Source organism: Bos indicus, chromosome 6 (assembly GCF_029378745.1).
Source record: "Bos indicus isolate NIAB-ARS_2022 breed Sahiwal x Tharparkar chromosome 6, NIAB-ARS_B.indTharparkar_mat_pri_1.0, whole genome shotgun sequence".
NCBI lineage: Eukaryota > Metazoa > Chordata > Mammalia > Artiodactyla > Bovidae > Bos > Bos indicus.
The window spans coordinates 117,882,722-117,899,084 of NC_091765.1; the positions used below are offsets into that span (position 1 = coordinate 117,882,722).

The following is a 16,363-nucleotide window of genomic DNA, read 5'->3' on the forward strand; positions in this document are numbered from 1 at the left end:
GGCGCAGTCGGAAGCCCGGCGCGGACCGCGGGGACCGCGGGGACCGCGGGGACGGCAGCCCCGGTTGCCCACAGCGCGCAGCCCGCAGTCGTCCGCCGCCGGGGCTCGGGCCGCCCTGGCTGGGGATGGCGGCGGCGGCCGAGCCCGGGGCCCGAGGCTGGCTTGGCGGCGGCTCCCCGCGCCCTGGCAGCCCGACCTCCAGCCCGGAGCTGGGCGCCGGAAGCCGCTCGAGATCGGGGCCGGGGTCCGGGCCGGGGTCGGGGCCGGAGCGGTCGGGCTCCAGGCCCCCAGGGCCCGCCGCGCCGAGTCACAGCTTCAGGAAGGTGACGCTTACCAAGCCCACCTTCTGCCACCTCTGCTCCGATTTCATCTGGGGGCTTGCCGGCATCCTGTGTGACGGTGAGCGCCCGAGACCCCACCGCGGACCCCACCCCCTGCTCTCTGCACTTCCAGCAGGGGCCTCCCCGGGACAGAGCCCCTTGCCCTCGGGGCAGGAGCTTGCCAGGCCCAGACCTCCCTGCAGAGGCTATGAAGACCAGCTCCTTGCGGGGTCTGGGGGCGTCAAGCGGCCGCGGCCCCTCCCCAGGACGATGAGGGAAAGAACCGCTCCCTGGGCGTCCTCACCTGGGTTGTAACCTGGTGAGGGAAGAGCGCGGCAGCCGCGCAGGGCCGGTGCAGTGACTGGGGAGGAGGCCAGCCAACCCTGGGCAGGTGCAAGGGCCAGCAGCGTGGCCAAGCAGGTCTGGCCTGGGCCACTGGCTCCCCAGGGCTGCTGCTGGTCTGCTCTCTCCTGGGTGTGTGCTGCTGCCCACAGGGCTGCCCGGGTTCAGACTCCCAGGGAGCTGGGCCAGGCCTGCCACCCCGAGTGTGACGTGCCCCGACAGGGCCCCAGCCCAGCCGCCAAGCGAGCCTGGTCGGGCGGGGAGGCGCTCCGTCCTCCCGGCTCCTGGGCGGCTGACACACGCGTCTCAGCAGGGGACGGGACGGGGCGGGGCGCCTCTGCCCTGCCCAGGGAGACAGGCCCGTGGCTCTGGGGACTGAGGGGCCTGGGGCCTGGTGTGCTGAGGAGGCTAGGCTGGGTCTGGGTGGAGGACCTGCCAGGGAAGTAGCCGGTCCCCCTCAGAGGTAGGACCTCCTGCCAGTGGGTGCTAGGTCTGAGGCGTGAAGGAGCTTACGTAAGGGAAATGGGGGTGATGTGCAGACACTCTCCCCAGCTCCAGAGGGTGAGCTGGTGACCTCGGCACGCAGAGAGGCCTGGCAAGGGTGTGGGAGGAAGAGCACCTTCCCCTGCCAGGGAGCACCCAGGATGTGTGAGGGGCAGGGGCTCTCTCTGTAGGCCAGAGGAGGAAGCTGAGCGCCACCTGTCCAGAGCTGCCGCCTTCCGAGGCTGTGCCAGGCGGGCCCTCACCCTGCTGCATGCCTCCCCAGGAGGGAGGGTGCCCCTTTGCTGCCTCTGTGGGCCTTGTGAGCACAGCTCACGCCCTGGAGCCTCTGGGCCATCTACCTCTCTGGGCAGGGCATCCTGGTCCGTCAGACTAGCTCTGGTCTGGGCAGGCACCTCGTGTGTGGGAGGGGTAATTAGGGGTGTATGCAGTTGTGGGGAGCGAGAGAAGGGTGTCCCTGGAGAAGCTGGTCTAGGGGCAGGCAGAGATGCAGGAGCTGGCCAAGTCCCTGCCTGTCTACCCACTGCCAGTAGAGACTGGAAGGACCTGGGCCTCTGTGAGTCGGGGGTGGGGGTGGGGGGTGGACAGGGCCCGCTCAGGACACGAGAGCACATGGTCATCCCAGATGGCCAGAGCCACCAAGCTGCTCCTCACTCAGCTCTCGGGGGTGGGGCCGAGGACCAGGCTGTTTCCACGCTCTCTCCCTACCCTGATGGCCAGGGCTTAGGCTCAGGAAGGTCTGGGAAGGTGCGAGGGTGGGCCCACTGTGATAAGCTGTCTGCCCTGGCGCGGCCTCCCTCCCGCATGCCAAGCCCTGGAGTCTCTTGATTCCTGGGCAGGACAGGGGCCAACTCACAGGGCTCTCGTTCCCACAGTTTGCAACTTCATGTCCCATGAGAAGTGCCTGAAGCACGTGAAGACCCCCTGCACGAGCGTGGCTCCCAGCCTGGTCCGCGTGCGTATGGAGCTCAGCAGCCGCACCTTTGGGGGGAGGGCGCAGAGGGTCTGGGGGCCCAGCTCCTGTGGTGGGGGCTGGGCTGGGAGTGCCCCCTCGCACTGCATCCCTGTCCCCAGCCCCTCCCAGGGCAGCAGGGGGCCTCCCTTCCCCAGGGCTCTGACCCTGTCTTCTCCCGGGTTCTTGGTACCCAGCAGCCTGTGGCTGGGCTTCCCTCGGCCTGTACTCCATCCAGCTGGCCCCAAATGTATCAGCAAGGGGAACAGGCCTGGGGGTGGCCAGCACCTGTGCAGCTGGGTCAGGCCTGGGCCAGAACAGCTGGGCCTGAGCTGCAGAAGGGGCTGTCTGAGGTCACACCCTGGGGCTGCCCCAGTCAGTCCCGCACAAGGAACGGAGGAGTCGGCATGCCGGGTGGTCCCCAGCAGGATCCCCTGGGAGCATAGAGGGGCCCAGAGGCACACACAGCACCCCGTCAGCAGGGCTCGGGAGGACTGAGGGGCCAGGGCTGGTGATGGCAGCTCCCTGGGCAGAGGAAGGGGGGCCTGGGGACCCAGGCTGAGGCCAAGCTCTGTCCCTCCCAGGTCCCGGTGGCCCACTGCTTCGGCCCCCGGGGGCTCTACAAGCGCAGGTTCTGCTCCGTGTGCCGGAAGGGCCTGGAGGCGCCGGGCCTCCGCTGCGAAGGTACCGCCAGCCTCCCGCTTGGCCCCGCTCCAGGGGCCTGGGCTCTGCGGCCCGGGCGGCCCCGCCCCCATGCGGTGGGGCCGCAGGTCTGGGGTGGGGGGCGGGGAGGTGGGTGCGTGGCATCGCAGGGCCGCCCCCTGCGTGCAGAGGTGGGCTGGGCGGGAGAGACGCAGAGAAGCTGGTTCCCATCCTGCCGCGGGTGGGGGTTGGGGGGTGGTTCGTGTCTCTCATCACGGGCCCCCAAACATTCAGGAAAGTGAGGTCCGGGGAGGGGCAGACCCGGGCCCGAGCAGGGGGCGGGCAGGGTCGGTGGGCAGCGACCAGAGGCCCCCTAACCCTGCCCGCCCCCCAGTGTGTGAGCTGCACGTTCACCCCGACTGTGTGCCCTTCGCCTGCAGCGACTGCCGCCAGTGCCACCAGGACGGGCACCGCGATCACGTGAGTGCGCGGGGCCTGGGGGAGGCCGGGGAGCGCGGCCTGAGGAGCCGCTGACGGCGCTCTCCGTAGGACGCGCACCTCCACCACTGGCGGGAGGGGACCTTGCCGTCCGGCGCGCGTTGCGAGCTCTGTCGGAAGACTTGCGGCTCCTCGGACGTGCCGGCCGGCGTGCGCTGCGAGTGGTGCGGCATCCAGGTGGGCGCGCGGGGCGTGGCCTCTGCGGGGCGGGGCTGGCGCGCGGGGGTCTGGGTCTTGGGCACAGCTCGTCTGGATCGCGCTGCCTTCCGGCCTTTGAGGGTACAGGGTAGACTCAGGTCTCTGGTTGGGGGCACTCGGTGTGGGTCCGCCTGGCCTTCTGCGTCGGAGCCCCGCGCTCGAGCCGCACCCGCTTCCCTGCAGGCCCACTCGGTCTGCTCCGCGGCGCTCGCCCCCGAGTGCACTTTCGGGCGCCTGCGCACCCTGGTCTTGCCCCCCGCCTGCGTGCGCCTCCTGTCCCGAAACTTTAGCAAGATGCACTGCTTTCGGATCCCCGAGAGCGCGGCGCCGGAGCCCGGTGAGTGGGGCGGCGGGGAGGGGTGGCCGGCGCGGGGCCGGGCCCTGACTGAGGCCGGCTGTGACCTTCCCGCAGGGGACGGGGAGGACAGCGCCGACGGCAGCGTCCCCGCTGGCCCGGGCCGAGAGGTGGGGACGCCTGAGTCCGGTAAGTGCCCCTTGGCTGCCCCCGCTCCCACACCCCGAGCCCGACTCCCCCGACCGGCCCTCACTCCACGGACTTGCACGCACTCCCCTGCGGCCCAGGCAAGCAGACTCTGAAGATCTTTGACGGCAGCGACGCGATGCAGCGAAACCACTTCCGTGCAGTCACGGTCCCGCGCCTGGCCCGGAGCCAGGAGGTGCTGGTAAGAGGGCGCCCGGCTGTGGGGGACCGCGGGCACCCACAGGCCTGGCCCCAGCAGGCCCTACCTTTGCTCCCCTCTCACAGGAGGCGGCTCTGCGGGCTTACTACATCTCCGAGGACCCTCAGGGCTTCCAGCTGCAGGCACTCCCCACGCCTGTGCAGCTTGGCGACACCGCGGCCGCGGGAAGGGTCTGGAGCGCTGGGCCTGCTGAGGAGGAGGGCGGCAGAGCGGCTCCCGAGGCCTGGGTCCTCCGTGCTCTGCCCCGCACCCAGGAGATCCTGAAGATCTACCCGGCCTGGCTCAAGTGAGACCAGGTCCCAGCAGGGCCGTGGCGGGTAGGGGGGAAGGAGTGCGGGCTTTGCCTCCGCAGCTCCTGAGCGTGTCCCCTGCAGGGTGGGTGTGGCCTACGTGTCCATCCGTGTGACCCCGCAGAGCACTGCCCGCAGCGTGGTGCTGGAGGTCCTCCCGCTGCTCGGACGGCAGGTGTGTGCCCGCCCCGCCCCACCCATGTGCCCTCCCTGCCAAAGTCTTGGGGTGGCAGGGTCCCATCCAGGCCTGATACCCTGAAATGTACCCCCGCAGGCCGAGGGGGCCGAGGGCTTCCAGCTGGTGGAGGTGCTCATGGGCAGCAGACAAGGTGAGGGGGGAGCCTGTAGCCCACGCCCTGACCGCGTCTGCCCAGGGGCTCCAGGACACCTGGGTGCCTGGGGCTAACGGTGGCGTCTCAACCCCGCAGTCCAGCGCACGGTGCTGGCGGACGAGGAGCCCTTGCTTGACCGGCTTCGTGAGATCCGGCAGGTCAGTGGGTGCGGCCACTGGCTCCCGGGGAGCCGCTAGCCTTGGGGCATGGCCTGTCCCTTGTAGAGGGGGAGCCTGCCCTGAGGACACCAAGTCCGCGCTGGCCGGCAGCTGGCCATCCTGGCCCACAGTGCCTCCCCTCCCGACGTCCCCGTGTGTCCCTCCTCTCCTGTCCTCCCCTGTTCTGGGGGCTCTTGGCCCAGGACGTCTCCCCTTTGGCCCCTGTGGGAGAAGTGGGGGGTGTCCCTGGTGCTCCGCTCAGCGTCCCCTCCCTGCAGACGTCCCTGCGGCAGATGAGCCAGACGCGGTTCTACGTGGCTGAGAGCAGAGTGCCGGCCCCGCGCGTCTCTCTGTTTGTGGGCGGTCTGCCGCCAGGCCTGTCCCCCCAGGAGTACCGCAGGTTGCTGGATGAGGCCGTTACCAGCAAAGGTGCGCCTGCCTGGACTGTCTCCCTGGGGGCAGGCCAGGAGCCCTGAGGGGGGCCCTCCTGCTCCCCGCTCCCCCAGTCACGTGCCAGAATGGTTCCTGACAAGAGGATCTCTGTCCTCACGTCTGAGGCCCAGGGCCTGTTACTTCCCCTGGAGGGTTTCTGAGCCTCCTGATCTGGGCCCTGGGGCTGCCCGGTGCCTGAAGTAGGCGGCACTTCTGGGAGAGAGAGCTTCTCTCTGGTCTGGGAGGCTGGGTGGCCGCAGGCCCTGGGGGCGGGTCTCCGGCGTCCAGTCACAGTCCCCCCATCTTTGCAGCTGCCCTGGTGACCGTGAGCCACGTGTATTCCGCCCAAGGTGAGCCACCGCGGATGCAGACCGAGGCCAGGTCTGGTCAAGGTCACCCCCAGAGCAGGCGGGGGCAGACCCGCCCTCTGGCTGCACCTTGTTGGGGGCCCCGGGGTAGGGGAACCTTGGTGTTTGTTTCCTGGCTCCCAGCTGTGAGGCTTTTGCTAAAACGTGACTGAGGTGCGGAGAACATTCTTGCCACAGCCTGTCTTGCTCGGGTTCCAGCGTTTATCCTGGGAAACTTTAGATCTCCCCAGCAGGACAGTGTCGTGGGGCATGTTTCCCCTCCTGGGGGCCAACAGCAGCTCCCAGCACCCTCCATGGCTCCGTGGGCCCTGAGGTGTGTCTGCCCCACCCCACCTCCAGTAGCCTTGCTCCGTCCACCCAGCATCTCCCGTCTCTGAGCCTAGCCATCCTTGAAGGCCTCCCCCAGGGGAAGGAGTCATGTGTGCCTTGGGACACGCTGGCCCAAAGTAGGCGTGGTCAGAACTGGGGTCACTCCCCCGCAGCTGGGGCCCTGGCCCAAGACACTGTGGGGGCCGGGACCTTCAGACAGGCACCCGAGCTCACCGCCCACCCGCCACAGGTGCCGTGGTGCTGGACGTGGCATGCTTTGCAGAGGCCGAGCGGCTGTACATGCTGATCAGGGACACAGCTGTGCGTGGCCGGCCACTGACTGCCCTGGTGCTCCCGGAGGTGCTGGTGAGTGGCGCCAAGGCGGGCCTGGGGGTGTGGCTCCCATGTGGTTTGTCTTTATCTTGGGCCGTTGGAGCAAAGTCCAAATGTCTGCTGCAAGGCCAGCTCACTCCTCTGGAGGGGCTGAGGTCTGACCTGACCCCGGCTGGCCGGCCCTGCAGGGCGCATATTCTCAGGCTGTCACGTGTGTGACTGAGCGGGCAGCCCTGGTGCGGTCGTGGGCCCTGGCCCCGCTCGCCCTGCCCTGGAGGCCCCCGGACCCTGCTCGAACCCTGGGCCTTCTCAGTAGGTGGTGCTGTCCTGAAGTCCCAGCAGGGCCCCGGACCCTGCCCTCTGCCCTGTGCCCTGGTCCACCTCTGGTCCTCAGCCCTGCTGGCTGCCAGGGGCACCTCCCATCACCAAGGGTGTCTGTGGCCCCCGACCTAGCTCAGGTCAGGCAGAATTACAGCACAAAGAGTTCAGGCTGTGGCTGGGGGGCCACACCTTTTGGTCTCTGCTGCCCTGGCCAACCGTCCAGACAAGGGCGTGGAGATCGCAGGCCCTCCTGGGGATCCTCCGCCTGCACTGTGGCCAGAGACAGGTGGGTCCTGCTGGCCCTCTCCCCTGGCAGCTGCCTGCCCCGGCGAGCAGGTGAGTGCTGCCCGCAGGCCGCCCTGTCCAGGGGCTCACACGTGCTCTCAGTGCACCCACAGCCTCGAGCCACGGCAGAGCCGAGTGCCCTCACTGCCCACGGTGTCTGTGCTTGTCTGTCCCTCGTCACCCAGCAGCCCCTGTGGCGGGGGCCCCAGCCCCGCACCCGCACCGTGTGGAGACCCCAGCCCCCCTCCCCCACCGTGTGGAGACCCCAGCCCCCCTCCCCCACCGTGTGGAGACCCCAGCCCCCCTCCCCCACCGTGTGGAGACCCCAGGCCCCCTCCCCCACCGTGTGGAGACCCCAGCCCCCCTCCCCCACCGTGTGGAGACCCCAGGCCCCCTCCCCCACCTTGTGGAGACCTCAGCCCCCCTCCCCCACCGTGTGGAGACCCCAGCCCCCCTCCCCCACCTTGTGGAGACCCCCAGCCCCCCTCCCCCACCGTGTGGAGACCCCAGCCCCCCTCCCCCACCTTGTGGAGACCCCCAGCCCCCCTCCCCCACCGTGTGGAGACCCCAGCCCCCCTCCCCCACCGTGTGGAGACCCCAGCCCCCCTCCCCCACCGTGTGGAGCCCCTAGTCTCCCACCCTCACCAGCTGGGGACCCGTGCTCTCAAGTGCTGTTTCTGCCGTGTGTGGGGAGGGCCTTCACCTGTCGCTGGGGTGAGGTGTGGGGTGGCCCTTTGTGCCCATGTGCCCCTCCTGACTGTCGGGTGGGTCCTGGTGGGCTTCCTGCCTGGACTCATGGGCCCGTGGGCCAGGCGGGGGTGGGGCCTGAAGACACATGGCAGGGGGCGCCATGGCCATCGGTTCAGGGCTCCAGGCACCTTCCCTGCCCGTTGGCCAGTGGTCTGTGGGTGTTCTCTCTACTGCCGGGGGTGGCCGCATGGCCTCCCTCCCAAGGAAGGCTGGCCCCAGACAGGCGTGGGGGGTGGGCTGTGGGTTGGGGGAGGCCCGGCTTCCCCCAGGGGCTGTCCCGCAGCCCCTGACACAGCCCGCATCTGTCAGCACACGAAGCTGGCCCCAGACTGCCGCCCCCTGCTCGTGTTTGTGAACCCCAGGAGTGGAGGACTCAAGGGCCGCGACCTGCTCTGCAGTTTCCGGAAGCTGCTCAACCCCCACCAGGTCTTTGAGCTGACCAACGGGGGGCCGCTGCCTGGGTGAGCACACCTGGAGGCGCGGGGCAGGACCCTCGTGGGCACCCCCCTGCCCCGGGGTGGCCGCGCCCCACTGGTGTGTGGCGGTGGCGGACATGCCCTGTCTCCCTGCCGCCAGGTTCCACGTGTTCTCCCGAGTGCCCTGCTTCCGGGTGCTGGTGTGCGGCGGGGACGGCACTGTGGGCTGGGTACTCGCCGCCCTGGAGGACCTGCGGCACCACCTGGCCTGCCCGGAGCCTGCTGTAGCCATCCTGCCCCTGGGCACAGGTGGGGTCGCCGGCCTGCCGGGGGCGGGGGGCCCGGCGCGCGGGGCTGGTGTGGAGGCAGCCTGTCCTGTGGTTCCCAGGGAACGACCTGGGCCGGGTCCTGCGCTGGGGCGCGGGCTACAGCGGGGAGGACCCGTTGTCCGTGCTGCTGTCAGTGGACGAGGCGGACGCTGTGCTCGTGGACCGCTGGACCATCCTGCTGGACGCTCACGAGTCTGCCTGTGGGGAGGACAGCGAGGCGGACGCAGAGCCCCCCAAGGTAGCGGCATGCCCCGGGCGAGGGCGCGGTGCCCTGTGGGAGGCAGTCTGTCCTCATCCGGGCCACGCCCCAGTGTCGCTGCGAGTGCGGTTCCCAGGATGGGCAGCTGAGAGCAGGGTCATGGGTGCTGGACTTGCGGGAAGCTGGGAGCCCCTGGGGGTCGACAGGGGCCAAGGGAGACACGTCCTGGCCTCAGATCGTGCAGATGAGTAACTACTGTGGGATCGGCATCGACGCAGAGCTGAGCCTGGACTTCCACCAGGCGCGGGAGGAGGAGCCCGGCAAGTTCACAAGCAGGTTAGTGCAAGGGCAGTGCGGGCTGCCCGGAACTTCCTGGGGGCTCAGCAGCTATGACCGGGGGCTGGGGCCCCTTGTGACGCTGAGTCCCCTGCCAGGTTCCACAACAAGGGCGTGTATGTGCGGGTCGGGCTGCAGAAGATCAGCCACTCCCGCAGCCTGCACAGGGCCCTGCGGCTCCAGGTGGAGCAGCAGGAGGTGGAGCTGCCCAGCATCGAGGGGCTCATCTTCATCAACATCCCCAGGTGCCCACGCGGCCCCTGCCCTCCTGCCCAACCTCCTTCTGACCTGCATGCCCCCCACACATAGGGCTCCCAGGCTCTGGCCCCCGCCCTCCTGTCCAGCCTCCCTCTGACCTCTGTGCCCCTGCCTCTCATGCAGCTGGGGCTCAGGGGCCGACCTGTGGGGTTCCGACAGCGACTCGAGGTTCGAGAAGCCGCGCATGGACGACGGGCTGCTGGAGGTGGTGGGGGTGACGGGCGTTGTGCACATGGTGAGTGTGGGGTTGAGACCGGGTCCCGGGGTGTGCGCACAGGGAGCATGGGGACCGGGAGACCGGGTCCCGGGGTGTGTACACGGGGAGCGTGGGGGCGTGGAGACAGTGGCCTGGGGTGTGCACCCTGGGAGCGTAGGGACCGGGAGACCAGGCCCGGGAGGTGCACATGGGGAGTGTGGGGGCTGGAGACCAGGCCCTCGGTGCTGCCTGCGGCCCGCTGAGCCTGGTCCCCCTCCACCAGGGCCAGGTCCAGAGCGGCCTGCGCTCGGGCATCCGCATTGCCCAGGGGTCCTACTTCCGCGTCACTCTCCTCAAGGCCACGCCCGTGCAGGTGGATGGTGAACCCTGGGTCCAGGCTCCCGGGCACCTGATCATCTCAGCTGCAGGCCCTAAGGTACATCAGGGTGGGTTGGGAACAGGGCTTGTGGCTGGTGGGCAGTCCAGCCATGGCTGGTTCTTCTCTGACCCTGAGAGGTCACGGGGCCGGATAAGGCAGCCAGCCCTTAGCCACCACTCTGTCCCCTTCTGTAAAACTGGCTGAGACGGTGGTGGCAGCTCTGGGACCTGTGGCCAGGTGGCCTGGGTTGTGACAGCCCCTGTGTGCCCTGGGACAGGTCCACATGCTCAGGAAGGCGAAGCAGAAGCCCAGGAAGGCGGGGCCCGCCAAGGATGCACGAGCAGATGGGGCGCCGGCCCCTGAGGGGGACCCCAAGTAGAGGTGTGTCCTGGAGCAGTGGTCAGCGGCGGACAGATGTGCCCACAGCCCTAGCCTCTGGCCTTCCTGTCTCTTCCCCATGCCACGTGGAGACTGCTGGGTGGGTGGTGCGGGGCTCCCTGGGGCCCAAGTCGCTGTCTTGGAGGACACGCACCCCCTGGGGCCCCTCTGCCACCTCTGGGCCCCTGATCTGGGCAGCACCAGACCTCAGCAGTGACCCGAGACACCCCTGCAGGGCAGCTGGCTCTCTGGGCCTTGGGGGTGCCCAGCGCAGTCACGGGACACCCCAGCCACTGGCTTCCCTGGCCATGTGGTGTCTGGCTGGCCCAGTCTGGAGTTCTGCGGGGACCCTGGCATGACTGGGCTGGGAGAGGCAGGCCCTGAGGAAGCTGGGTGGGCCAGGCCCCCAGGAGGTGTGTGGTGCCCGGGAGGCAACAGGAGCTGGCCTGGCCGGGACCCCTGAGGAAGTGAGGCGAGTATGCGGCGGGAGAGTTTTAATCGGCTGGGGAAAGCGCCTCGCCCCCCACGTGTTAGCAGTCAGCACGCGGGTTTTGTGTCCACCGAGCAGACTCATCTCTGTGCTTCTCCACATGGAGACAGGGGACGCAGATGGGCTGCCAGGCGGGTCACTCAGAGCCCCAGACTTCAGCGGCTCCGAGCCCTGTCTCGGCCCTGGAGGAGCCTGGCCCAGCTGCCTGGGGACCCCGAGGCTGTGAAGGAGGGTCTGGAGGCCCCTCTTCTGACTGTTCGGTCCCTCTGCCTTGGCACTGGCTCTGCCAGGCCTTCACCCTGGGTGGCAGCCTTGCCCTGACACTGGCCTCGACCTCAGACACGGCCCCGCCCAGCCCTATACCCGCCAAGCTCGTGCCAAAGCTACCCGGACACGGGCACCACGAGGATCTGCGGGCCTCCAGTGCCCGGCGTGCGTCCCTCAGGCCTGCGTCCGGGGGTGGGATCAGCTTTTGCTTTGCAGCCGCACCGACTGATGGGAACTGTCACTGTCGTTCGGGTGGACGAGTGCTCTGCGTGTAAACGATGAGTCTGTGTGAGCTCTGCACCCGTTCGTGTGTAATCTACCCCTTGAAGGTGACTGTAATTTATATTTTGGACAAATAGAGTCTGGGCATCCAGCCCTGCTGCTGTCCGTCTCCTGCGTCGCTGTGCCCGGGGCGAGTCGTGGGGGTGCCCTGGCAGCCTGCTGGGGCCTTTGCACTGGGGTGTGGACTGAGTCCTGGGAGGGCCTGGGCCCGCTGCCCCAGGGCCCCCGCCTCCTGCCAGCCCTCTGGGGCTCATCTCTGCTGGCTCGAGCAGACAACAGGCACAGGCAACACAGTGAAGCTGCCGTGAGACTCTTCTCTGCAAAGTGGAAGTAATCCGAGGGTCCGAGGCAGAACATGAATCTTCACGAGGCCCTCGAGGCGGGGCGGGGTGGGGCGGCGCTAGCAGGGGGCAGGGAGCAGTGGGGACTGGGCCTCGTCTGCGGCCCCAGGTGCCGGCCGCGCCAGCACGGGCCCCACCAGGCCCCGCAGGGCCCTCAGGCCGGCCAGCGCCAGGCGCACCAGGAGCCGCAGCAGCAGGAAGGCGAAGGGCACCGCGATCTGCATGGCGTGGAAGATGGCCGTGCTGAAGCTGCTCAGCACGCAGGTGCAGGCGAAGGCCAGCAGGCTGGCGCAGGGGTACAGGGCGAGCTTGGCGAACATGAACGCGTGCTCACGGCCCCCAAAGCGCGCCGAGGGCTGCAGCGTCTCCCCCTCCTGCAGCAGCGCCGTGGTCCAGATGGCGAACTGGAAGATGCTGGCCAGGAAGATGATGGCGCAGCTGATGCGCACGCTCTCCAGCTCATCGCGGGGCTGCTTTGTGAAGGCCGACGTCTGCTGGTAGGCCAGGGGCAGGCCGCCCACGAAGGCCAGCGAGAGTGTGTTGAGCAGCCCCATGGGCTGCGTGGCCCTGCGGATGTGCAGGAACAGTGAGTGGTGGGCGAACCAGAGCAGGCCCACCGTGGCGAAGGAGCCGAAGTAGGCCAGGAAGTGCGGTCCAGACTCGCCCAGCGCGGCCACCAGGCTACCCTGGAACTTCTCCTTCACGTCCTTGGCGTCCGGGACGTTGTCCTCGCTGAGGGGAGAGACACACCAATCTGTGGGCGCCCCGCCTCCGGCATCCGGTCAGCGCGGCCGCCCCCGCACACTCGAACTTTAGAGGAATGAACAGCACGTGCGGAGCTTCTGCGGATCTGTGTTGACACACGCAGTGCTGTTCACCTGAAGTTCAAGTTCAGCCGCAGCCTTTGTTGTCTAGGCTGACCGCAGCCCTGCCCACCAGGCCCCAAGCCCGCAGCCCCTCTGGCATGCAAGGGTGGTGCTGTGAGGTCTCCACCCCCCTGCAGGGACCCATCCGTGGGGCGTGGCCCCGCAGGCCTTAGGGGCTTTGCCCGGGCCCAACTTGACTATAAGAAGAGTCAGGCACACAGGAGGTCGTGGACAACAGCCACAGCCTGGACAAACCCAGCGGCCACATGCACGCTGGTGTGGGTGGGGGCAGGAGACAGAGCCTGGGGGCTCCCGGGGACCCCCGTCTGGGTTCTCAGGCTGTGCCTCTAGGGGGAGAAAGGAACCCTGACCCATGGGGCGCCCAGCCATAGCTGCCCCTCACTGCCACCCAGCAGGGACGAGGCGGGCAGGGCTCTGGCTCAGGGCAGAACCTCAGTCTGAGCCTCAGAGATTTGTGCCCATGGACATTTGCTCCTAATTTTTAAAAATTCACAAGTCACAGTAAGAAAAATCTAGTCAGAGAAGCTTAGGAGCATCAAGACTTCACATGATCAGATACAGAACATAAAATCAGAGTGTTTAAATGTTAATAAAATATGAATGTACTGAAATATGGCCAAGGAACAAAAAAAGGCTTTAAAAAGGATGGAAGATTTCAAAAAGGAGTAGATAAAACACTTAGAAACGAAGATACGACAACCGAGGCTGGAACTCTGACAGACACAGAGGCTGCCTGGCCAAGCGGCAGAGCAGGGGACAGAAAGCTGGGGGCCGCCCGCCCGCTGCCCGCCGCCCGCCGCAGTTGCCCGCCGCCCGCAGCTCCGGGGGGTAACCGGCCCTGTCTGGGGCCCTCGGGTGGGAGCCCCTTGGGAGGGTGGCCCACGGCTCTCACCAGATGTCCAGGATAAGCAGAGTGGCCACGATGGCGTAGACCCCGTCACTGAAGGCCTCCACCCGCTCCTTGCTGAGCGGCTCGTGCAGGTCAAAGGTGAAGACCTCCACGCTGTGAGCCGGGGGCTCTCTGGGGCCTGTGGCGGGCCGGGGAGGGGTGGCCAAGCCCTCAGCGATTTGGGCCAGCAGGGGGCCCTGCAGGGACGCCCGGCCCATGCTCCGCGGGCCCTGGCAGCAGCCCCGAACCCCCCCGGGACAGTCCCACCAGGCACCTACCCACAAGCTGGGCTCTGCACCAGCCAGCGGCCTTGCTCACGTGGGGCAGGACAATGACCATGGCCATCAGCAGGTATGACTGTGCGGAGAGAGCGCTTCAGGGGAGTGCTGGGGCCCGGGGGAGCACGACCACGGCAGGATCAGGGCGCGTGTGTGTGTGTGCGTGAAACAGCAGGCCGAGCGGAACCTGAGCTGGGTGTGGGGTGGGGGCTGCCCAGGGCCAAGGGGTGTTAGCCCATGGGAGGAGCAGGCCCTGGGCCCGAGCGTCAGCACTGGGGGAGACGGGCCAGACGGAGGTGGGGATGATGGGCCAGGGAAGTGACCGTGCTGGGAACTGGAAGGTGGGCCCAGGACAGCATCCTGGATCGGGGTGGGGGGGTGGTGCGGTGAGTGCCTGGGAGGATGGCCGAGGGCTCACAGCGACCGTGGTGGGGACTGGAAGGTGGGCCCAGGACAGCATCCCGGATCGGGGTGGGGGGCGGTGAGCACACCTGGAGGATGGCCGAGGGCTCCTGGGGAGCTGTGGGGACCAGAAGGTGGCCCCAGGACAGCATCCTGGATTGGGGCGGGGGGCGGTGAGCACGCCTGGAGGATGGCCGAGGGCTCCTGGGGAGCTGTGGGGACCAGAAGGTGGGCCCAGGACAGCATCCTGGATTGGGGCGGGGGGCGGTGAGCACGCCTGGAGGATGGCCGAGGGCTCCTGGGAGCTGTGGGGGCGCTGGGCAGGGGGCTCTCCCAGGTGGTGACGGGCAGGCGCCCCAGGCAGGCGGGTGAGGGGATGAGGGGCCAGACCCCCGCTGCAGGAAGGTGGGACATGGCGGAGGGGTGACCTGGGCCCCAGCCCCACGAAGACCCTCCCCGCTTTGTGGCAGCCCAGTGCCCACCCCCCCTTGCTGTTACCACGCAAGGGTCCAGTCACCTCCCTGCCCAGGCGCCTCATGGCACCCACAGTGCCCGCCCAGGGGCCTCCGCTCTGCCTGATCCTCACCCAGGCTGCTCATTCCACACCGGCTGGGCCCTCTGTCCTCCACACGACAACCTCCACTGCCTGAGCCCAGCCAAGCCGGGGGCTGACTGACCTGCAGCGCGGAAACTGCAAACCCCAGTCCTGCCCTCTGTCTCTGAGCTTCACCCCTGCTGGCCTGCCCTGTCCATGGGGAGCGCCCACTAAAGGCCACGGTCAGGGTCACTGCGCCTGGCCCCTGACCAGCAGGAGTGGGGGCCACTGGGAGGTGCAGCCCCCACATGGTGAGGGGACACGTCATCTCCCCTGCCCCACCCGTGGCCTGAGCCGGGGACCCTGGACCCTGGGCCCAGCCCCCAGCTCCACCCTCCAGGCTGTGGCTCTGCGGCCCTTGCCAGTCTATTTTATTTTATTTTTAGTCTATTTTAAATTTGGAATTCTCTTGAAACATTTACTAGACAGTTAAAATGCACTCCTTCACACTTCTTGTGATGCTTGGGTTTAAGGGTTCACTCTGCTTCACCAGAGAGCAGGTAAAGGCAGGAGCTGCCCTGAGTTGCCGCTGGTGGGGCTTATATTCCCACCCGTGTAAGTGAAGCGTCTCCAGCTGCAGCTCAGCCAGGACAGAATCAGGCGTCTCCCTACGCTCCGTCTCCCGGCACTCTGTGGGGCCAGCCCACCGTGCCTGCAGCTCCCTTTCCTCCACTTCTGTCCTTCCTGGCTCGGGAAGGTCTTTCCACACTTCCTCTCTCAGTGGGTCACAGCCCCACACGCGTGTAGAGGGCCACCATCCCGGGCCCGCTGGTTTGCGCTGTGGTGGCGCTGGGCAGGCGCTGGACTCACCGCGGGGTAGAAGAAGAGGGAGAAGCCGGCGGCGGCCAGGCAGAGCGCGGGGCCCCGCACGATGATGCCCAGGACGCGCTGCCGGTAGAGGCCGCGGTGGGCAGAGCGCTCGATCTGGGGGCTTAGGAGGTGCGGGAAGTGGAAGGCGTAGAGCACGATCAGCGCCTGTGGGAAATGCTGCAGCTACAGGTGGGCTCACGCGGGCGCCACAGGAGGGCCGGGGGTGAGGGCAGTGGGACCCTCGCGCTGCTTGGGCGGGCGTGGGGTCTCAGCCCAGCCTGAGGGCGCCGGGCCCCATCTCATTCTCTGTCCACATCAGGATGGGGGCTCGGGCCCCAAGCGGGTGCCTGGGGCAGGCGCGCCCTGGCAGGTACGGTCTGCACAGCCCCTCAGCAGGTGGCCCGAGCCCGTGGTCTGCACAGGCCCCTCAGCGGGCGGCTCGAGCACACGGTCTGCACAGCCCCTCAGCGGGGCCCGAGCCCACAGTGTGCACGGCCCCTCAGCGGGGCCCGAGCCCACGGTCTGCACGGCCCCTCAGCGGGGCCCGAGCCCACGGTCTGCACAGGCCCCTCAGTGGGGCCCGAGCCCACGGTCTGCACAGGCCCCTCAGTGGGGCCTGAGCCCATGCCACAGCTGTGCCCTGAGACACAGAAGGCACGCATCCTACCTGCACGGCCCCAATGGCGATCACACACATGCAGAACAGGAAGATGCCCAGAGGCACCTCGGGGAAGGTCACCATCAAGGAAAACTGCAGCCAGAAAAACCCATATCAGGGCCCCCGCGAGTCCGCTGGGCCATGCCTGGGCCACTGCGGAGCCATCAGGGAAGGGAGCGTCTCTGCTACAGGAGCCCTTGGGCCGAAGCTTGAAGCCTTTAAAGCTGAAGGTTTTCAGGCT

At 68.2% G+C, this 16,363-nt stretch overlaps 2 protein-coding genes across 7 annotated transcripts in view; one reads left to right on the forward strand and one right to left on the reverse strand.

Moving 5' to 3' along the window:
• DGKQ (diacylglycerol kinase theta) lies at window positions 1–11,353 on the forward strand. Of its 2 annotated transcripts, XM_019963156.2 has the most exons (23): window positions 2–399; window positions 2,039–2,118; window positions 2,700–2,799; window positions 3,152–3,237; window positions 3,307–3,432; window positions 3,637–3,790; window positions 3,866–3,937; window positions 4,036–4,136; window positions 4,220–4,440; window positions 4,529–4,619; window positions 4,719–4,773; window positions 4,873–4,934; window positions 5,213–5,363; window positions 5,678–5,716; window positions 6,294–6,409; window positions 8,042–8,193; window positions 8,309–8,457; window positions 8,537–8,715; window positions 8,912–9,012; window positions 9,111–9,257; window positions 9,394–9,505; window positions 9,750–9,902; window positions 10,123–11,353. In XM_019963156.2, the coding sequence occupies exons 1-23, from the start codon at window positions 126–128 to the stop codon at window positions 10,222–10,224; spliced, it is 2,823 nt and encodes a 940-aa protein (XP_019818715.2). In that variant the 5' UTR covers window positions 2–125; the 3' UTR covers window positions 10,225–11,353. The 2 variants fall into 2 exon arrangements, with proteins under 2 accessions (XP_019818716.2, XP_019818715.2); XM_019963157.2 differs by lacking the exon at window positions 9,111–9,257 and having other exon boundaries at window positions 1–399.
• The window catches only part of TMEM175 (transmembrane protein 175), a 21,280-nt gene continuing 15,619 nt past the window's right edge, over window positions 10,703–16,363 (reverse strand). For 4 of the 5 annotated variants that reach the window (XM_070791978.1, XM_070791977.1, XM_070791976.1 and 1 more), the window contains 6 exons: window positions 16,132–16,215; window positions 15,465–15,629; window positions 14,149–14,454; window positions 13,658–13,736; window positions 13,383–13,518; window positions 10,703–12,335 (listed from right to left, as the gene is read on the reverse strand). In XM_070791978.1, coding sequence (XP_070648079.1) covers window positions 11,663–12,335; window positions 13,383–13,518; window positions 13,658–13,736; window positions 14,149–14,454; window positions 15,465–15,629; window positions 16,132–16,215 — 1,443 coding nt within the window. In that variant the 3' untranslated portion in view covers window positions 10,703–11,662. The remainder of the gene's footprint in view (window positions 12,336–13,382; window positions 13,519–13,657; window positions 13,737–14,148; window positions 14,455–15,464; window positions 15,630–16,131; window positions 16,216–16,363) is intronic. The other variant, XM_070791979.1, reaches the window with a different exon arrangement.